Source organism: Filicampus tigris, chromosome 7 (genome assembly GCF_054856515.1).
Source record: "Filicampus tigris isolate MCC_2025a chromosome 7, RoL_Ftig_1.0, whole genome shotgun sequence".
NCBI classification, from domain to species: Eukaryota; Metazoa; Chordata; class Actinopteri; order Syngnathiformes; family Syngnathidae; genus Filicampus; species Filicampus tigris.
Window position 1 is genome coordinate 8,419,293 of NC_141223.1, and position 22,302 is coordinate 8,441,594.

Sequence of the window (22,302 nt, forward strand, 5' to 3'; positions counted from 1 at the left end):
CAAAGAAAAACACTTGCTCCGATTAGATGCCTGCTGGCTTGAATAAAAACATTTTCACCAAAACATTTCAGAATTCTATGCATTACTAATGTGTCCCAGGGTTGTGATCAATTTGCAGCAAAAGTTATGAAAAATAGAGAAGTGGTTGTTGTTCCCAAACTGCATTGGGATTGCTGTCTAAAAGGTTGTCAGCACCTTTATACATGTGAGTGCAAAGCACCCCAATGTGCCGTGCAACCATTCACTGTAACATTGATAAAATAAGGATGGTGGAGACTGCCAATTACTTAACAAATATTCATTCATGTGTAAGACAAGTGAGACCCATGGACACTTGTTGGGTATGTGGAAATGAATTACCACTTTCCATAGCCGTGTTGCCATAGTAAAATATTTAGTTTTTTGTTGATGAAAAAAATAATTAGGCCAACATAAGTGTGGTTCACGTTCAGTCATATGAGGATGTTAGAGGGGGGATTCAAAGGTCTCACAATCCCTTCTGGGATGATTTGTTTGGATTACAAAAAGTGTTTTACAATAGAAAATGATGGAAATTCAATTCATGGACTCCAGTGTCCAACTGTCATATTACAAAATGTGTGCAGGATGTGAGATTGAATGAAATCTAAGTCAACTGTTTATGCAACTTTTGAAGTACAGACATTTGTTACTTTAAAGTCTGCCATCATTTAAAGCCTGGGACAAGGCATGATTCATAATAATAACAATAATAGTAATCATTATCATCATCATCACCTAATTAATTAGGTATCCTCTCAGTATACGATATATAGCCTATGCTTTTTAATAATTCAGTCATCCATCCATTTTCCTTACTGCAAGTCCTCACAAGAGTCACGAGTGAGCTATAGTCTATCGCAGCTGACTTTGGGCAAGAGGTGAAGTGCACCCGTGACTGGTCACCAACCAACGTGCGCATATAGATAAACACCCATTCGCACTCGCATTCAAACCTATTGAATATTTAGGGTCGTCAATGAGCCGCATGTTTTCGAATGTGGGAGGAAGCCAAAGCACTTGTAGAAAACATAAACAAGAGAACATATTGTGCAAACTCCACACAGGAGGGCCAGGGGCCAAGATTCAAACCCAGAATTTTGTGTGAAGATGTGTTAACCACAACCACTAATCTGGAAGGGATTCTAATTAGCACGTGACAAATTAATTGATTGATTTGGGAGTGTTTGGTAGAATAAATGTACCGTAGGCTTTCAGACAATGTGAGAGCAGTCAGCAACAACAACTGTTTTTTTTTTTTAACATGCTGCATCCAGCCTGATGTACAGTTGGCTTTCAGCACCACGGACAGTTCATGGCAGTGTTGAAGCATGTGATATCAGTGCAGGTAATTGCTATCCTTTCAAAAGAAAATGAAATGTGCGCACATTAAAACGAGTTGGAAAATAATGGATGTACTAGTCGGTCTCTCTGTGTTTGAGGCACTTACAGCATATGGGACTATTAATATAAACATTGGCGCTACAGCAAAGGGATAATGTTTCTCAGGACCATGACCGACAGTGAGTGGCTCTCCATCGTATTTTCAAATCGCGGCGCTGAAGAATTGGGGTCCAAAATATTTTTTTTCCCACGGACTCTTTAATCCCTGGTGGCACACCTGGATATATGTTTCTGACTGGCCAATATGTTCATTCTTTTGTAGATTATTATTATTATATTATTATTATTTTGTGACATTGCGATTATTTTGAGATAAATGGCTCTAGAAAGGGCAGCACATGCTGGGGTACAGTGCTGAGCATGTCTGCCTCACAATTTGTGGTCCATTGTTGACCCCAAAAATGTCTTTCAATAATATGTTCTATGCGCCTTCACTAGTCTAAACATGGCATTCTGATTAATATTGCGTTTGTGGAATATGAGTTAAGCGGTAAAATCGACCCGTTTTTAGCCATCTCAGGGGGTGGCCCTTTTGTCACTTCTGTCGACTGAAAATGACATCACTGTTGCTCAGGGCTCAGATAATGACCAATCACGGCTCACCTGTTTTTGGAATTTGAGCCATGATTGGTTGTTAGATTTTTTCAAACGAAAGACCCAAAATGGCATGGAAGCGTCACCGCGGCCGGAATAAATGAGTCTCCTTTTAGGACCCAGAAGCTGTCAAAAAGCCTTGGTCACCCAACCGGAAACGGGAAAGCCTCACAGTGGCCATTGAAGCCTCACCGCGAAAATAGACAATAGATGATTACATAGACGGAAAAAAATGGTCTTCCGACTATCTGACTATTTTTGTTTTGTTTTGTTTAACGTCTGTTGTTTATTATCTACAAAATGGGCGTCCGTCATAGGCGGATGGACGGACCGGTCAGTCCCACCTCTGCTAAAAAGAATAAGCACTGTCCTCCAGGTACCCACCCGTTATGCCTAAAAAATACTTTTAAAAAACCAAACTAGTACTGCTCTATTAATGGAAGCAACCGCACAAGCAAGCGCTGTTCACGCGACAAGGTTTAGAACCTCATCCCTTGTGGTTGCATTTTATGAAGAGAAAAAAATACATCACAAAATAACTTTAGTCTGTGCTTCTCATCTGTGACCAGATATTTGCGCTCGTCCTTTTTTTTTTTTTCTTTTAATAACAGCGCAGCTGCAGTCTGAACTAAACCTGGAACAGTCACACGAGACTCGTTTGGACCAATGCGTCAGAATGGATTGCGTTTTGACGCAGGAGGAATCCTTCATTTAATAAACTTCTTCAGGGAAACAAACGTGTCGTTTCCTCTTTGACACGCGCGAGGAGAAGAAGATCAACTAGATCAGACATTTGACATCAGTTATGCGATTCATGCCGAAGATTACAAGCGTGTGGAAAGTGCGTAAATGTGGCGCACGTAATCCGCTCCTCCCCATATGAGCATTGAATTACCAGCGGCGACACGGGGAAGGAGAAAGTATATGGTGGTGAAAGAGAGAGTGAGAGAGCGCGAGGCTGAAAAACGGAGAGAGAGCAGGAGGGAGGAGGGGGCGCGCATGTCCAGTTGCTCCATGCAGTCTGCTCTCCAAGCTCGCCAATCTTGGAACGACTTTCCTCACTCCTTCCCTCCTCTGTCTTTCCATGTGCATCGGGCACACAGCTCTCTCCTGAGCGGACTGTGCACGCAGAGGGGAATAACCGCTAGAAGCCCACCATGGAATAGGAATACTACCTTGGACAAAACATACACTACACGGAGAAAACCTCTCCCCCTCTCTCTTTTCTGTCGCCTTTCCCCCGTTCCTCCCCGTCAATGTATCGCAACACTTTTTGAAGGGACCCAAGTGAAGAAACATGAGGATTAATATCTTCTCTTGGCACTTTCTGGGCTTGTGTTCCGTCCTCTGGGGGTTGTCGACTGGAGCGTTCCCCAGCTCGGTGCAGATTGGTGAGTTGGAGAGATTTTTTTTTTTTTTTCCATACAGATGTGCATTTTTCAAAGTCTCCAAGAAAAAGCACCTGGAGAAAAATATTTAAGAAGCAAAATCCTAGCCCGGAAATATTTTCAGCAAGGTTCTTTATTTTAACGAATGCAAGGGAAATTACATCCAAATTGTTTGATTTGTCTGTTTGAATATTTAAAAAGCTTTTTTTTTTTTTCCTTCTTCAGTCTTATCTCTCTTTAGACACTGCAGTATTCCCTCCCTCTCCGTGTCGGTCTCTCACCCTCGAGCTCTGCTTCTTTCTCCTTTCTTGTGAAAGCAACCGATTCCTTTGCAAGCACATCAACCAAGTGATAAAGTTTTCAAAATAATGATCACCTTTGCAGATGAGCGCACGTGCATGCGAGCTTGTGTGGTGCGCACACGCCACAGGCACACAGTCAAATGTGTGATAATGAATTCACTGCATCACTCCTTGTGTGTGTGTGTGTGTGTGTGTGTGTGTAGGAGAGGAGGGGGGGGGGGGACTTGGGAGGTCCTATAATGGGATTCATTTCCTTGACTCTGTACCTAGTGCTGCCAATAAACTTGGTATGCTCAATATTTGGGGCAAAATTGGCATCCACTACACGTCTGCATTGCTTTCCGAACACACAGCGTATAAAATTTGCAATGTGGAGCGTGCTCACACCCAAGGGTGCTCTAAAAGGCGGCTGGTGGATGATTATTGAGGGTCATAACTTTACAGGGGACCTTTAACCACATTCATATAATGCATTTTTGGTATGTGCTGTTATTGCATCGCACGCTCATGCACACGGTGCAAACGCCGGTTCGTGTGCGGACCTAGCTGCTGATAGGTAGTAAAGGCTCTGTACACACAAACGTGACCTTTCTGTTTGCCAGTTTGGCGCTCACTTAAAGGCTTGGTTACATACGTCTGCAGTGTAATTTCACCGAAAGCTTCGTTCTGCGGTTGTCACGTTTGGACTTGTAGTTGAGAGAACCGTAATACAGCGGAACCTCGGAAGTCGAATGCAGGCTTTTCTAAGTCGCTCGTCCACTAGCTGCATTTGTATCGAATTTCAGAAGGTGGGGAAGAAAATCCCATTTAGTATGTTGCAACTTTCAACTTGTCCTATCAGGGATCGCCATAGCGAATTTTTTTTTCCTTTTTAATTGGGGCTTGGGACCATCCAAGGCTTGCTGTTGAGACATTGAGCGGGAATTGAACGTGTGCCGTCTGCACGAGGCAGCGTGTACCACTACACAACCGGTGCAAAGTCCCAAACAGTTTAAATAATGGAAATTCAACTAAATAGTTCCCAGGTAAAACCATCACAATGTCGTTATTAACTGCACAAGCGATTTTTAAGTTACTTTTAACATCCTTTTAATTCAGTCGTCATACAAGAGTGAGCCAACCACCTAAAATGTAAAACCTACATTTGAAATGACATTCTGTCATTTGTCAACAACTGACAATGCGTACACTGGACAAAAAAAAAAAAGAAAGTGCAGTGTGCTGATTGCATCACAAAGCCTTCTTCTCAGGTTATTCCCTGTATTCTGGATTAAGTCTGACAAAATCCACAACAAAGAAAAAGGAAAGTGTTAACCCTTTAATGCTGGGTGACCAGAGATTTCCTCACATGACAGCAGGCAGGACGGCAATCCATCTTTTGAAATAAATGTTGCAAAAAGCCAAAGAAAAAGCACTACATATGCCCAGTAACATTTCATACTTACTAAACTCAGACCTCCCAACATTTCATGTCATGCATGACAGAAGTTTAAACTGAGAATTTGTGTGGTTTACACGTGATGGGCATCTTTTTTTTCCCCAGAATATTTTTTTCAAATCCTAAATTTTACGAGGTTCCACTGCACACTGTCAAACAGACTCAGAAAAAGACCACTTCCAAAGCTCGAAGTTCTTCTGTTCATGTTTTGATTTAGAATCATTAACTGTACAGTCCATCCACAGTTCTTGCCAGTCCATCACTTTCCTGTGAACATGCGAGTTCCCAGTCTTGTTTTAATGATCACGCATTCATAATTGTGAGTTCATTTTTCTGAGCTAAAGTGGAAAAAATAAGAGCGTGCAGGATGAACCTCCTAGTGAGACAAAGACACACTCAGACAAAGGTAGATGGGACCTTGTCACAATAATGACTCCGTTCATTATGCGCTGCCTGCCGACTCCTCCCTTGTCATCTTTTCTCTTTCCCTCCCATCTCTTTTTCGCTCTTTTACTGTTAAAAGTCAACTCAATCACTTTGTTTCCAATCAGTTCAGCCCTTGAAGCATTGAACACACCTCAGAGGTTGATGTCATTGAGAAAAAAAAAAGTTATATTTATACAAATATATACATATAATAAAAGTACACTGTGCATGGACACAAGTATTGGGACACGTTTATTAATTAATTAATTAATTAGGGAGTTGGACTAGCACCATTGGTTGCTTCTGAATCTTGGTGGTAACATTTTGGGGAAGGCCCGGTTCCGTTTCAACATTACCAACGAGTGGAAGTGTCACATTGAATGAAATCACCCTCAGTGTAATTATAGGAATTAATTATGACTGAACTCTTAAAATTGAAATACTAACATAGATTCAAATGAAAAGCAATGTACAATCCAAGCAAAGACAAACTTTTTGATGTGACAGCAGACAACAAGAAAAGAAGAGGAGGAAAATCAGGAGAAAGAAATGTGAAATGAAGATTCAGATGTACGGCATCAGCCATTTAGTATAGCGTACTCAAAAACTGCTTCTGAGCGGTTAGCCTTAACATGGTATGCTAATCAGTGAATAAGCAGTTTTATATTTCTGTTGCCGGGACAAGGCGGCGTCTTAATTGTTATGGATTATTTACAGAGATATAATCTACTCCGTCAGTGTCTACATTGGCCTAATCGACACCTTTTATTATTTGTTGCATATACGGTAACATTTGGCTAGCTAACTTTTTCCCTGCGTGTAACAGTAAATCAAAATGCCATTACTTTTTACGCCTTACATAGCTGATTTTTAACCCTCGTCGTTCATTGGGAACTGTTCATTGATTACAGTTCCAATTGTCGAAAGAAGCTCCATCTTCGCACGTGTGGGAATGGAGACTGTCGCTTTCGTCATAGTTCTTAAAGATGTGCCGTCGTTGCATTTTTATGCCAGCACATAACGGTCCAAATTCTACGTATTTGAATATGATTTATGTTGAAGTGTGTTAACCGAGAGGACAATAAAAAAAAGATGTGAAAAAAGTGGATGAATAATGCATGTGCTACATAGCACGGATTTTTCAATAATAATAACATCGTACTGTGTATGCTACATAACAGAACTTTTAATTTAAGTTGTAAAATGAAAAGGCAAAAATGACTTTATTCTTTTGCGATTATGACTTTTTTTCATTTCACTGGCCCTACATTTTTTTTTTGTACATCTTGACTGCGCCCCAAAGCAAGGTCCATAAAGGCATGCTCGGATGAGTTTAATTTGGAAGAACTTGACCTTCAGCCCACCAAACACCTTTAGGATGTACTAGAACAGATATTGTGAGTCAGGCGCTCTTCTTCCTCTATCCAGCAACAGAGACCTCGCAAACGTCCTTTTGAATGGACTCTTGCAGAAAGGATTGACCATGTTATGGTGCTACTGCATTTTCACATCATGTTAATGAAATGGCCCAGCTTGCCAACGCTTTTGTTCACGTCTGACTTTTACAATGTGCAATTTATTGATTTAGGTTCTTTTCGTTTTTCATTTTATCTCGTCATCGAGGTCCCACGCTCTTAAAGAAGGCGGATGTCACGTTGAACAGGGCATTTGGGCAAGGTGTACAAGTCGACCATGTTTGTTGACTTCCTGTTCTGCTTGCATGTGTTTATTCTCCTATTGAATTTGTACTAATGATACAACTCATATTTTATTCATTTTCACTTCATTAGCATAGTTGCTGGAGTTAGTCAGATTACAATGTCTCTGGTATATTTCATAAAAGGAGCCCCTCTGGGAGTCCTTGTGAATTTGTAAAAGCTTTTCTTTGCATGGAGCCTACAGTATGTGGCGCTCTGCTTTTACCAGCCACGCTCAAATGTTCCTTCTTTCCCACCCATCGTTGCTCTCCTTTTTAATCCCGCTTTGTATTTTTGGATAGTTTGATTTTGTCTCATTTCTTTTACCTTTGATCACATGCTCATTTAGTCAGACGGGATACGAGTCTCTCATTTTAAAAGGCCAACTGACACTTTGTATCCACATCGTCATCTCTTTTTTGTGCGTGGCCTCTGCTCTTCGCCGTATGTGGCTGACATTTTTTGTGATCTGGCCTTCCTCTGTTATCTGTTACCTCCTCTCCAACTCATTATCTTTTTGTCCACTGACCTCTGATAATCGAGTTGTTTCTATTTTTTTTCCCTACCCTTACATCCCGCTCCCTTTTCTGAATTCATAAATGACATGGTTATGTGTGTGTGTGCGTGTGTTGAAAGAAAAGTGACATATTTCTAAGAAATGGTAATGAAGATTTTATTCTCTCTCTCTCCTTTTTTGTCATCCGCCCGCTCTCCTCATCAATCTTGCTTGGCGCTCATCCGTCTCTTTCTCCTCTCCATCACCTTTTCCCTTGTCTCACTCCCTAGGCGGCTTGTTCATTAGGAATACTGATCAGGAGTACACAGCGTTTCGACTAGCTATCTTCGTTCACAACACCAGCCCTAATGCTACGGAAGCGCCCTTCAACTTGGCCTCACATGTGGACAATATAGAGACAGCCAACAGCTTTGCGGTCACCAATGCATGTAAGTATCTACGCCTTGTATACACTCCGTCATGTCATCTTGGCTGATTGTTATTCCGTGTTTGGAACTTCAGTGGCTTGAACAAATCTACCCAGTGCTGACTCTCCATTGTGAGTTGGCGTACATGACGATTGTTTTTTTTGTTTTTTTTTTCAGTACATATTTTGTGTGAACACAGTAGAGTGATTCAATTGTGAATTATAATGTAGGGTAATCTACTTGTTGCAGGCCACTAAAAACTATTTCAAAACAATAATTTGATCTAAATGTACACTGGATCAAAACAAACAAACAAATAAAATAAAGTTTACTGTCCTTCAAAACAGCTTACACTCTAAAAACAGTTGGGTTAAAAATAACACAATTTTGGGTCAAAAATGTACCGATTTACTACTTGTGTAAATTCGACCCACTTTTTCGACCCCAAAACTGGGTAATTTTGTAAAAAACAACCCCCAAAAATGGGCTGTTTTGTACAAAACAATGCAAGAAAGTGGGTCGAATTGACCCAGTTTGTGTATCGGTACATTTTTTTACCCCAAATTGTGTTATTTTTAACCCAACTGTTTTTAGAGTGTTATACTTTCAATGATTATGTTCCACAAATTCTGCCTGGCAACAAGTGGCCCTGCAGAAGTTATATTAATTTGGATTTTAGCGTCTGCTGCCTAGTTAACATTTTATTTCAGTAGTAAAGTTTTATGATGAATCTTAAATGTTTTTGTAGTTTGCGTGATTGATAACATGGCACTGTGAAGAAATAAAAAAAACACTTAAAAAGAGCGAGTACAGAAGCCTACCTATGAGTGGTCGGCTCCCCGCCAGTCTGTCCTTCGTCATGTGTGGTTTTTGATAGCCAGGGTATATACGATCAGTTAACTATAAATTCAATCCCGCAAAATTTTGTAGAGGGCTACAGCATTGGCCAATAGTCCTTTTCCAGATGTTTTTGTTGGTGTAATATCGATGTGCTTAAATGAAAAAACATGAACGTGCTAAAAACATAACTCTTATTTTGTACCACTGGTGCTAACACGACAGCAACACCAAATACTTTATACTATCATAAAAGAAGTCTGTGTAGATTGGCAGAAGCTTTTATGTGTATTGATTTCCGCTCCGGTGATTTGAAGCTAATCTTTTAATATCATCCTTTGACTGGGTGCTTGAAGTAATCTCAATTTGGACAACCCAGTTGCGGTACTTGTATTGGCCAGTCAACGATTTCTTGGGGTCAGGTCTCTCTGTGTGGCAGGTGTGTGTGTCCAAAAGCATTTGTTTGAGGAGTGACTGTATTATATGTCGTAGAGTTTTGAAATGACAAATGTGATTCCATGTAAGGATTGTCAGCGGGAGGCAGGCAATAACAGAAGACAGATGTGTCACAAATGTGAATTAAAATGTTGTTTCCCGTAAGATTCCAAACATGGAATAAACTTGGTGGTTGTGGGCCTTGACTATCGGCTCAGCTTGTTTCAATAATTATGTTAAATTTAATGCATTTTAACAACACTTCATCTAAATAGAAAGGCAGTCAGTTCTTCTTTATTCATTTTAATGTTTAATTTAATGAGAACAAGATACAGTACCAGTCCAAAGTTTGGAAACACCCTCTAATTTAGTGCTTCGTTATTTAAAAAAATAAATAAATACAAATCCTGAACTGTACATTATTTCTTCATTCAATGACATTAAGAAGAAACATTGTTGGAATTATTTGGTAAACAAAACAGATGTTAAACAAAACAGAATGTTTTATCATTTAGATTCGCACCTTTTACCCAACAGCTTTGCACCTCTTGGCATTTTCTTAGTCAGCTTTATGATGTGTATGATGCTTTTTGAAATGGAATGACTTTGAATTTCTTCCCCTCTTAATGTTTGAGAGCATTTGAATGTGAAGGTGTTTCCAAACTTTTAACTGGAACTGTACAACAACAATGAGGGTGAGGGTTTATATTTTACTTAAGTATATCTTAATTGAAAAAAAAAATAATAATAATAAAAATAGCTGTGGGATCACGATGTGATATGAATGCTCTCACTCCAGACAAAAAAAAAAAGGTGAAACTCCCAATGCAAGTCATGAATGTATAAATCCAATATTTCGTCCTACCCAATGATTTGATTTGACGAAATGTGAGCCACTTACTCATGACAAGAATTTAGTCGTTAAAACAGCCAAGACCATTTTGGTAATTAATTGTCTATTTATTTCCTCCATCTCACAAAAATGCCTTATCTCGTTTCAGCGAGGATGTGTGGGTGGGAAGGCACACAGTGAATACATATCAGATGGCATCCCATTGTATAACGGGTGGCATTAATTGCATCCCTGTTGCATTAAATGCGTGTGAAGCATTCTGAGACTGAAAAAGAATCCAACCGGCATTTTACAATGCACGTGTGTGCCACCGTGACAGATCATGCATAAAATAACGAGCGGGCTCTTTTCTCGTTATACTGTACTTAAAATTGCATCTGCATTAATAACTTTACTTTTTCCTTTGAGGAGCAATTTTGCTAATCGGTTACTGAAACGGACTGACTGAAACTGTCCCCGCAAGAGGAAATCACGCCTGTTTATCATCAATCAAAATGGGTCTCGATTTATTCATCCACAAATCAAATTCTAATGCAGACTTTTAACACATGGAATTGCATGAAATATCAGTCAAACGAGTAAACTTCACTCTCTGAGGCATACTTGAGCAAAATTGCATTGGGTAAAAACAAATCTAGACCAATATGATCTTTGACAACTGCCTCATGCGCCTTGGAATTGGATATCCGCTCAAATCGACCCTCATCTCCCACTTTATTAGGTACGCCCAAAGTTTCTTTCTAATTGGGAACTCATCATTCGAAGGGATGGTCAGCAACACAACCTTGAGTGAGACTCAGGCAAGCCTAACATCACAACCCCCACCAGTCTCTCTGAACTATTAATACAAGGCAGGATATGATCCCAATGTTGCAGATTAAATGGAGACTCAAGCTCATATTGTCTACCACTGGTGAGCTTGTGAGAATTGAAGTATCAATTTCCTGTTCCTTTGCTCACCAGAGCGAGAGCAGCCATGGTATTAGCCCATCTTTTTTTTTTTTAATCCCCCAGTTGTAACGACCTGTTATTTTTGATTCATTGTCACTTTTCTATCTCCAACCAGTCAGTTCACTCTTTCCTTTGACCTCCTTTGACCTCTACAACCAATAAGGCCCCTTTTCCCCCTGCTGGTCACTTATACTACTTTTAGTCATTTACGTTCAGCAAATTCCACACGAATAAATGATTCCACTTCAGTTGTTTACTCAGTTACTAAAAGGAGATCATATGCATTTTTGTTCACAATTTCAAATAGTTTCCAGTATTCAGCCAACACTCATTCTGTCCTATGTACGCCTGTGGAGAGCCCGGCTTTTTCCACGCAAAGCTTTGCAAAGCTTTGTGACTACAGAGGCTCCATTTTGACAGTGAGTGCACGCACCGGCTTGCATTCTTGCAGAAGCAAAGCCTAGAGTGTGGGAAAAAGCAGTTCAACTCACGTACATGTGCGATGGGAGTAGAAGACGGTATGTAGGTGTACACGTCACACATCTGTGATCTCACCAGACAGCTTTATACGATCCGCCCGTGGAGGTCTGCTTGCAGTTCGTTATAAACGTGCTTTGCGCATTTCGACCTGCCGCAGGTTAGGAGCAGATCAGTTCATTATTCTGTCATCTCAAGGACTGTCAGCGTGCCTCTCACATTTAAATGGAATGAGAGAAGTCCCTTCGATTGCAGATGAATCAAGTCTTCTGTGTTCACGCCCACAACGGCGGAAAACTCTTTTGTTTTATTTTAATGTGCCTGCTAGCATGGGTATGTGAAAATACCAAAACTTAATCTAGCCTGCCCCTGCGCAAATTTACAGTACACTAATCTTCCATTTAAAAAAATAGAACTTAAATAGAACTAATGTGAATTGAAGCACATGTTGATTATGGACACTTTCAATGCATTTAGCAACACATTTTTTGCGTGGTTTCGCAATCAATCTTCGGGCGAGACGGCTCACATAGTGGCAGTATGTCACTCTGATTCAGTATGCAGAGAAAAAGAAACTAACAAGGTGATTATTTTATTTATTGTTCCTTGGCTTTTAATACCTTTGTTGCCTTTATGCAGAGTGTTCCGGTATTTCTGACTTGATAAGCAAACAAATCACTGTCATTTGGCAGTATCACATTTCAAATGCTATAAATAGAAATATGACACTGTCAAATTAGTGAGCAGACCGTGTACCGTAAACTTTCCAGCAATACAGCGAGGCTTACTGCAGTGCTGTGTGTGAGCTTTCACACGATATTGCAATAAATATTATACTGTCACATCAGTGCCACAATAAAACCAAACCGTGAGCTTTTCATTTTCTTACAGCAGGTTTTTCTGATGAAAATATAATATCGGATAGGATTGTAAGGAAAACCTTGGCCCACCGCCAAACTAAGTTGCTGATCTCTATTTTACACAAAGCGAGCAATACAGCGTGTGTGTGAGGGCTCGTGGTGATGGAAAGGATTACATTTGCCAATCGGGGTACCAAGTACCTGCATGAACTTTGACACAAATGAATTGAAGGGGAAAAAAAAGTTGAGTAGTATGTAGTGGAAAGCCATTCTGCCTGGGCTTCATTAGAACCTTTCAAGGCTTCAAATCTTCAACGGCACTTGAGTTCTCTCCATTCAAACACCAGGAATGAACTTCTCAAACGCAGGTTGTTCACATAAAGGCCAGGCAGAAATGTACACATCGTTGTTTCTAAACTTTATGAAGCACTCGTATCAACTTGTGACCAGATTCTCCCCGTTACATCCACTGTTGAATCTTAATGCATGTCAAGTTGTCTCCGTTGTGTAATGCTAATATTAAATGCGCAAGCTAGCAAAATGAGTAAAATAAACAGACCTATTTGGAAAATGTCTTTGCAATGGGGAAAAGGCCCAGTGGGAATTCAACACAAGAGTGTCCAAGAAGAAAAAGAAAGGTACATTTCACAGACAATACCAGAAGACCTACTTGAAATATGGATTCACGGCGACGAGTGGTTCCTACAAAGTAAGCCCGCTCTACACAATACGCACAGTCAACGCAGACTTTAAAACTGATTTGTCAACGAATGTAAGTAAGTGCCTTGAGAGCGTCATGCTTGGTGGCTAACCGCATTGCTAATTCTAAAAAGTCATTTCAATACTGATGGAAAAGAAAAACCTATGGATTTGCATTTATGATTGTAGCGCTGCACTCGCTCACATTCACTGTTCTTTGTTCGTATTGTCCTGCATTTACTCACTGTTCAGTGTCTTCTTTTCTATTCTTTCTTCTTCTGGTATATCTGGTGCTTGCTTTGTCAAATTCTCTATCAGATACACTCACACACCCACAGCCACTGCTGCCAGTTAGCCATAAGGGAGGAGTGTCTGTAAAATGAAGCTCTTCTAAGTGAAGCATCTGACACTCAACAAGCAGATCTCTTCTGTGTTTTGGTGTCAAGTTTCTCATCCTCTTTCTCCCGCTTACTTTTGTCCTTCCTTTTTCCACCTCATTTCTTTCCCTCTTTTTCTACTCGTTTAGTCCTCATCACGTTTTGCCGCCTCTCGCTCAGCACGGGCGTGGTGAATGGATCTCTAAATTAATCCATGGCTCTTGCTCCAGGTGGTGAGCAATGCCTCTGAATTAGAATAGGGAATTCTCCCTCTGACCTTGGCTAGGTCCTCTCTTTTGTAGTATTCAGGGAGCATGAACAGATCACTTTGAATTAAAATCACATTTCCTGCTAGCATTGTCACACATTCATACTTATGTTACCTGCTGCTGTCTCTCTTTTCTGCTTTTATTCTGCGTTGACACAGTCATACAGTATAAGTAAGTAAGCCATTTTTTGTGACATATGCAGCATGTGTCACTTTTTCTGTTCAATGCGGCAACACAGTGACGTAGTGGTGAGCACTACTCACTCACATTTCTCAGGTTTCGGAGTTGTAGCCATCTTGTGTGGGATTTGCATGCTTCGTCTGAGATTGTGTGGAATTTTGCCAGGCACTTTGCCTTTCTCCTAAAATATGTTGAAGATTCTAAAATTTAAAATTTTCTAAATTGGTCATAGTTGTGATTTTGTGGTTGTTTGCATATATGTGGCCTGCTTTTGTCTGGTGACCAGTAGGGATATAATAATATCCAAACGTCATGATACGATATTGTCATATGAACCTCGAGATACGATAAATATCACAATATTGTGGGGAGGTTAGCGATATAAAGAAAGCTCATGATAGAATAACTAACTAAAAAAACAAAAAGAAACCGTCATGATATTTGAAAAAAAATCACAATATTGTGTTATTGTACATAATAACAGCAATGACAAAGAAGTAGGTCCGGCCAGTTATTTTATTGTCAAGTGTTCCTAATTGCTCAGCGACGCAAAGTATCATGTTCTATGTAGTTCACAATGCTGTGTTCGGATGACGACAATAATACAGTGGCAGTTTTAATATCGCGATTCGTCTGTTATCGTTACATTCCTACTGTCCAGTCCAGGGTTCTCTGCCTCTTGCCTAAAGTCAGCTGGGATAGGCTCATATATGACAATAGGACAACACTAAAGAAAATAGATGGATGGGTGCACAACATTCAACTAAACTCAGTGCTGCTTCTCTATTCTAGAAAATAATGCATTTGGAGTGGCGTGACCAAAATCTGTTTTGAATGCACAGTGCGTGCGTCTCACATGCAATGTAAAGTAATGCGTGCAAACTTGTGTCAATTTTTGAGTCAGGGGAGTATAATCAAGGAAGCGCATGAATGTGCATGAGCAGTGAGAAAAAGAATCGATTTGGACAGAGAGCTGAGGTGAATTAGGGACACAGGAGAAAGAGACGGAGAAGATGTGCAGCAAAGAAGTGCTTACGTGTGTTTTTTTTTTTTTTTTTTCCAATGACGGATGCACTGAACTTTGGTTGGCACATTGCTTAACTTGGTCGGGTATTCTTAAATTTTACTTCATTGGTGGTTCGAAACTAAGATCATTTATATTAATTCTGTGACCACTGCAGTTATGATAGTAGTCAATACTGTTTATGTATTATTGATGGACGGATTGTATTTATGTCCAGGCTTGATTGGCACTTATCTCATTATCTTTATAGCACCGAACTGTGTGACTCGGTGATGTGGCTCTCTGCTCTCAGGTTCTGAGGACAATACTGGTGTTTATATTTGACGGTGATTACACTTCCAAATCATGTCGCGGCACATAATCAGCAACACAGGCGTGAAAAATGTCAGCAACCTGTAACCATCTAAATTAATTATTTTTAGTATCAGTGTGGTCATGACCATATTGACTCTCCAATCAAATGTCCAAGCTTGACTTTATCATAATTTTCACTGTTGTTGCCCTTTTAACAAATGGGACAACATGTACGCACACACACATACACTCACACACACGCACAAATAAATGAACTGAACATTGTAGATTGAGTTTAATTGTGTTTGTATAATTTGGTGCGAGTCAGTCAGCCTCATTTAGTTGCAACCTGTACATTTTGTTGTTAACAGCCCTAGACAGATTGTGTGTTGTAAAAACTCATTATGTTCCCTCTCTCAATCTGCCCCCTCCAGGAAAGGACTTTGAAATTCTGAATATTATTCCCCCTTGGGATGCTCACATTATGTGTGTATGTCAATCGACAGACATTTATGCGATGTAACAGTTGCCGATTTAACCTGTACAGCACTGGTGTGCCCGTGAATCTCTTTCGTCTGTCTGTTACACAACACCTTGTTCATTTTGTTATATCTTGTCTTTAAGACGGTGAAAATGTGGCACTTTGAGCCTTGGAGAACATGCTTCACCTCATAGTGATTCTATCAAGCACTCACGGTAGCCAATGTATTTGTATTCATTAGGGATGTCACAATATCGGCAATACCGTGATATTGCGATATTAAAATTGCCACAGTATATCGTAGTCGTCATGTCACAATATTAATAGCAGCAAATCTGTTTAAAAGTCCAATTGTTTTTCATTTGTGCAGTTTCACCACCCTCTGGTGATTAGTTTTCATAGTGCAGTTTAATTTGATGCCACCTACAGGTATGTTTAAGACCCACGCTAATCGCCAATAGGAGCGCATGACTGGCCAAGCCTATTTCATTGTGAATGCTGTTATGTACAAAAACAGAATATTGTGATGTTGTTGGGTTTTTTTAAAATATATTAGCTGTTTGTTTGTTTTTTACAATATCGTGGGCTTTTGTAAAGTATCATGTGCTATTTATATATCGCTAACCTCCCCCACAATGTCGTGAGGTTCATATCGTGACTTTTGGATATCGTGACATCCCTGGTCATGTCTGCCAGGCCCTGGGTGTAGTCCATCGTTCGTCCGACATCAGCTGGGCTAGGCTCCAGCTTCCCGCGACCCCGAACAGAAAAAACAGTCTCGAAAATGCATGGACGGCTGTCATGCCTAAACCCTTACCATATATTTGCAATACACCATTTCAGCATACCTCTTTTGAAGTAAGCCCTCTCGTTTAATGGGCCAGTCACCCTGTCTAGATGATGTGAGACACACTGTAAAGCTCACTGTACAATCATCTTTATTGCTGATGTTTTGTGTGGTTATATGTCTTCTTAATGGCTACACAGGCGAAATGGAGTGAAATAATATCTGAGTACTTGGCAAGGCAAGGAGATTTACTAGGCAGCGAGCCTGCTTTTTCATCATGTTACTTACGTACAGAAGTGGCTGGTTGTTTGCAAATACTCAATATGTTTTCTGGTGCTATGATGTTAAGTCAAAATGGAGCCTAGCCATGATTGAATCGTTTCACATTTATAGTTTAAGTACACCTCTAGGAACTGAAATCTAGTGTTTGAAGGTTATTCATGTATAATATGATTAAAATCTTTCAACGCAGTGGTTAGACTATGACAGAGAGTGGTGCATCAATAATGTCCAGATAATCACAGTTGATAAGTATTTCGCCATACATATTGTACATCTGCATATTAGTCCACTTGCTCATCCATTTTCTATACAGTATTTCTTTTCCTGCTCAAGGTCAAGGGGAAGTTGAGGTCCATCTGTGGCCATCTCTGAACATAGGGGAAGAGGTAGACCTTACACAGATAAGATCAGATAGATTGGATGGTGAACTATTTAGCATTTTATGCAAAAACGGTGATCAAGTGCAATATCATAATTTGCAGATCGGTGATCGGCTCCAAAATCCTGAGCGTGTAAAGTGAAGTGGGGTACACCCTGGATTGATCACATTTCAGTCACAGCACTGACACAATATGCATACCATACATAGAGGCATAAGATTAAGGCTGACAACGATTCAATGTCACATTCAACATAGACTTCGAGCTATATGGGCCATTTCTTTATAATGCATTCCCTCAGTTTCTATCTCGTTATTTATTTTCTTGACCATCCCTGGTATTCACAATTTTAATACCAGTGCAAGCTAATTTACATGCATCAACATTCGTGAGCTGCTTTGCATGGTAATTTACGGTGTGCGTGGGTGTGTAGGGGTGTGTGTGTGTGTGTGTGTGTGTGTGTGTGTGTGTGTGAGTGTGGTAGGAGGGCTATGGAGCAGATCAACAGGAAAACATTTACAAGATGAGAATGATTGTGTCAGTTTTGTAATTCAGATTCTTTTGTAGCACATACGGTAACACATTCTTTCATACTAAACTACTGTGTTAGTATGTGTTACAATAATCTATCCATTTTCTATACCGCTTGCCCTCATTAGGGTTGTGGATCGACGATCACATATTTTTAGAGTTGGTTATTCTACTGATCATTCCATTGATTAATAAAATAATTGAATATGATTTTATTTTGCATTAAAGTGTATTACAAACCCATTTTTCCCATGACTACTGTTTATTAACCAATTATTGTTGTTTATTTGGTAATGTTTAGTGACAAAAAAAAAATCTGAGCAACAATTAAGCAATATCACATGAGAGGGATTGATGCACTCACTTTTCTTTTCTTTTTTTAAACAGTTCCACTTATGGTTCGGTCATTTCTTGCAAAGGGAAACCAGATGTTTGCAGTGACTTGTTTTGATTACCAGTAAACACAAACGATCAGTCTGCTTTCGTGATCAGTCTGCTTCTACAGAAACCAGTGAATAATTGTTGTTGACAGGCTGAAATAAGAGGATCTGGATAATTTTTTGTTAAACAACGTTTCTACATGCTAACTTCATTTTAAAAATAGTTGTTGATGAATGTCAACATCGTTTAGTTGTCGATTAATCAATTAATTTGGACACCTCTCGTACACACTAGACTGGTCACCTGCCATCCGCAGGGAACAAATCACCATTCACAAATGCATAACAACAAGAAACAGTCACATTCACTTCTGGTGACAATTTAGAGCTTCAATTAAGCTCAACCGTGAGCCAGGAGCGTCAACCACAGCCTTTCGTGTTGCCCCCATCCTAACAAGTGTATAGCAACGAAACAAGCTAAAGAAGATGTTCCAAAGAAACACAGTAATTGTAGGGTGGAGAAATATCTCTCCATGGTCTGAGGATTTTAACAACAAAACATCCGTCTACCATGACGACAGCAGTCAAACTAAAATTATGGAACAATAAAAGACTTAGAGCTATTTCTAATCAATGAAGTCAGTCACCATCTCTTTGCTCAACACAAAACGTTTAGTGCACAAACACACACACGCAAACGTTGGTCGTTTAGTATCCAAACAAAGTTTCAGTTTTAAATTCACCTCATTCTCTTAATCTGCAATAACAACTACAGTACACACGTAAAACGTTCTCTGTTCTTTTGTATGCGCGCACTGGCAAACAGCCGCGGCACTGGCGGTGCGTTAACCGTTCCCTGCTAAGTGTTCCTTTGTCAAATCATGTTATTGTAGCCTCAGCACAATCGAACAACTAGAAAGGAATTTTATTAGAACAAGTCTTGTGTTGCAATGAAGCTGTACATTTGCTCTTGTTTATCTGATTTCATTTAGCAGAACAATAAAAAAAAGGACAATTTCCTTGTTTGACTAAACTCTTTCATTAGAAGATCTACTGCCGAGGAAGGATGCAAAACATTTGCAGTGAAAAAGGTTGTTGGACAGTTAAAATAATACAATTCAAAAAGATTGGGAGCTGTAATACAGTATATGAGCTGTTTTATAATGTACTGAAGTCTCACTGAAATCTGTACACGAAACGACTGCTTCTGTCCTGTAGGACATCGAGTGATCATTTTTTGTTTTTGACTTGAAGTCTGGGCTACATTATCTGGTCAGGCTTTCATTCAAGACGTGGATAATTTTCAATCAATCAAATAGTTGGTCGTAAAATTATCCGATTGTTGAGGGAATTGTTTGCTTCTGACAGATCTATTTGTCAGCATGCCCACTGTGCTACTAATTAAAGTGGGAACAGTGTTCGTAGACCTGCAATGGACTACTCAGCCCCGAGAATGAAAGACATGATTGATGATGGGACATGATGGGATGATGTTTTGCAATGATATCACATATTGAGTATAAGATTGTAAAATGAAGCTATAATGGCCAAAACACTTTGTAGCAGCCTTGAGGAAATTATTTTGGTGCTCTCAGCTGCATTGAAATTCATATTAATGAAATTCTTGTTTTTTCGGTCTGTAGTTTCTTGAGGCAAGAAAAGAAGCAGAAGGACCATGAGTCTTAATGCAGCGTTTTACAGACAGAGGAAATCCTCCCATAACACTCAGTAAAGATCTGTCTGGTTCAACCCAGTGAGACTTTTCATTAGCTTGTTGTGGTCAGGTGGCGGACATCTTGCAGGACAGGAGGAGGTGGGGCATTGTTGCCAGAATGCGGTGAATGAGCTGAGTATTGCTATGCTTTAAAAAAAAAACACACACATCTGTATGTTTGCCAACCACAAAAGAAATTGATAGTTTGTTTTAACAATTGTCTTATGGAATATTGTTTTTTTTTTCTTAAAAAACAGAAAGGTATTTACTTTTCAAGTCAATTTACCGTGTATGCCTTTTAACAGTTACTGTTCTCCTGATACAAAATGTTAGTCTGGAGCCCTGTAAAGTAACCCTATTGTAGACTGCTCCTTTTCTTATTAAATAACAAATACAAAAAATGTATTTGTGGGAACGTTTTTTTATGGCATTTTCGTTGATTTCAACAGATGAGTTGAAGATGCGAGGGTTTTGAGTCATGTGCGTGGTCAGGAAATTAATTAAACTCATCTCAAGGCACAAAATTGAAGTAATGTGTTCCTGGGTCAAACTGTCACCATCATAAAACGTTACTAAATATAGAAGCGATTATTAAGTAACATTTTCTTTTTCTTAAAGCTCACACAATGGTCACAGAGAAACAAAGCGGGGACAGAGGGAATGCATTTTGGCCCGGTACAACGCTATCTTGCCTGTTTGTCCAAGCTTTGCTTGTAATGAAGAGTGAATAATGTCATTACAGCATGCACACACACAGTAGATGTTCCCTCCAGGTAATCTGACTTCATTGGGATAATAAGCAGATTGGGTCTCTTTGACCCATAAACTATACGCACACAAACACACACACACACACACACGCTCACAATTTCCCTGTGCCTTCATTAAGGTATCCTGATGAAATATTTTCCCCAGCGGGCAAGCTAGTTCAAATGTAAACAATGTGTACCATTTCTTGCTTTATACACGATAGCTTTTGCAAGATGAAAAGCATGACCAGAAATTACAGTGGATTTTAAGTGTTACACGCCGCCTCAGTCAGAACACAGGTTTAGAACGAATAGAGTCATGTTCACTGTAATTGCCTAACAACATCTTTGTGTTGTCCCTCACTTGCTCATCTTGCCGCTCTTGTTTTCATGTTCTAATCAAAGCATTTGCATTTACTGACTTTCCTCTTGTCGCTTTTATTCTTCCCGGTTTGTGTCTTGACGCTGAGAGGCATAAGCGTTCACGAGCATGTAATCACAAACACAAGTGTTGCATATTTCAGCGTTATACCGCTTCTCATTCTCCTCTTTGATTGCCTCCCATTTTGATAAAGTAGCTGCAGTTCTACAGAACATTTCTGTCCGACAGAGCACTCACATTATTTGACGATACAATTACATTCATACAGTAAATGAAATGACAAATGATTCCCTATAACAGACATGGCCCGGGGGCCAAATACGGGGGGCGGGGCATAAGGGTGGGGGGCGGACCGACAAAATTTAAAGATGGAAGTGCTTTAAAAGTACGAGGATGGACGGGGTCGGAGGAAGATTATTTTTAGGAATAAGGACGGAGGGATGATGACGGAAGGGTGGCCAGGTCACAGACAGAGGACGGACTGGCAACATTGGGTAAAGTGCCCATCTCTGCTTGAATAACCACTGAAGGCCTATGTCCAAAACCCTCCGCCCGCCACTGTTAGGATCCAACGTGATGTCAACAAACAATTTACACTCAGCATCCGCAAGTCTATATATTGTCACAAACAATTTATCAGAAAAAAGCATACAAATACAGTATGAACAATAATCATCCTTAGTGACAAACTGTAGCAGATCAAATCTTGGGTCTTTTGACTTTCGCTCCCAATAAATTAAAAATGAAACCCACGACAAAAGTTGTACCTAAAATATTATTATTATTATTATGATTATTATTATTATTATTATTACTCGCTTTCGATTAACAATGTAGAGCTATTTTGGGATTGCGTTCCTCATGAAGTGTCCGTGTGTTTGTATTGGCGTCCATAGATTTATGATGTGGATGAAAGTAAGGGCACTAGTTAATATTGATAAGTGGCACATGGAGCCACATATTTAGAGATGAGAAGCATGACCTTTACCACACACACAGGCGCGCACACGCACACGGGCGCACCCCTCATGAGATGATTTACTGTTTACATTCTGTTTTCAGGACATGCATAGGCATACAAGCACACACCGCAACACTGCAACGTGTACTCACCGGCAAGTAACATGACAACACAACCCTCAAAGGCAGAGTTAAGAATTGCATTGCGA

At 39.9% G+C, this 22,302-nt stretch overlaps 1 protein-coding gene across 8 annotated transcripts in view; it reads left to right on the plus strand.

Annotated features, from left to right (window-relative positions):
• Positions 1–3,031: 3,031 nt before the first annotated feature.
• gria4a (glutamate receptor, ionotropic, AMPA 4a) overlaps positions 3,032–22,302 on the plus strand; it is a 95,926-nt gene continuing 76,655 nt past the window's right edge. For 7 of the 8 annotated variants that reach the window (XR_015087419.1, XM_086035228.1, XM_086035229.1 and 4 more), the window contains exons 1-2: positions 3,161–3,407; positions 8,054–8,212. Coding sequence is in view for 7 of the 8 variants with exons in the window: in XM_086035228.1 (XP_085891354.1) it covers positions 3,314–3,407; positions 8,054–8,212 (253 nt within the window). In the remaining variant the exon portion in view is untranslated. Of the gene's footprint in view, positions 3,408–8,053; positions 8,213–22,302 lie in introns of all 8 variants that reach the window. The other variant, XM_086035235.1, reaches the window with a different exon arrangement.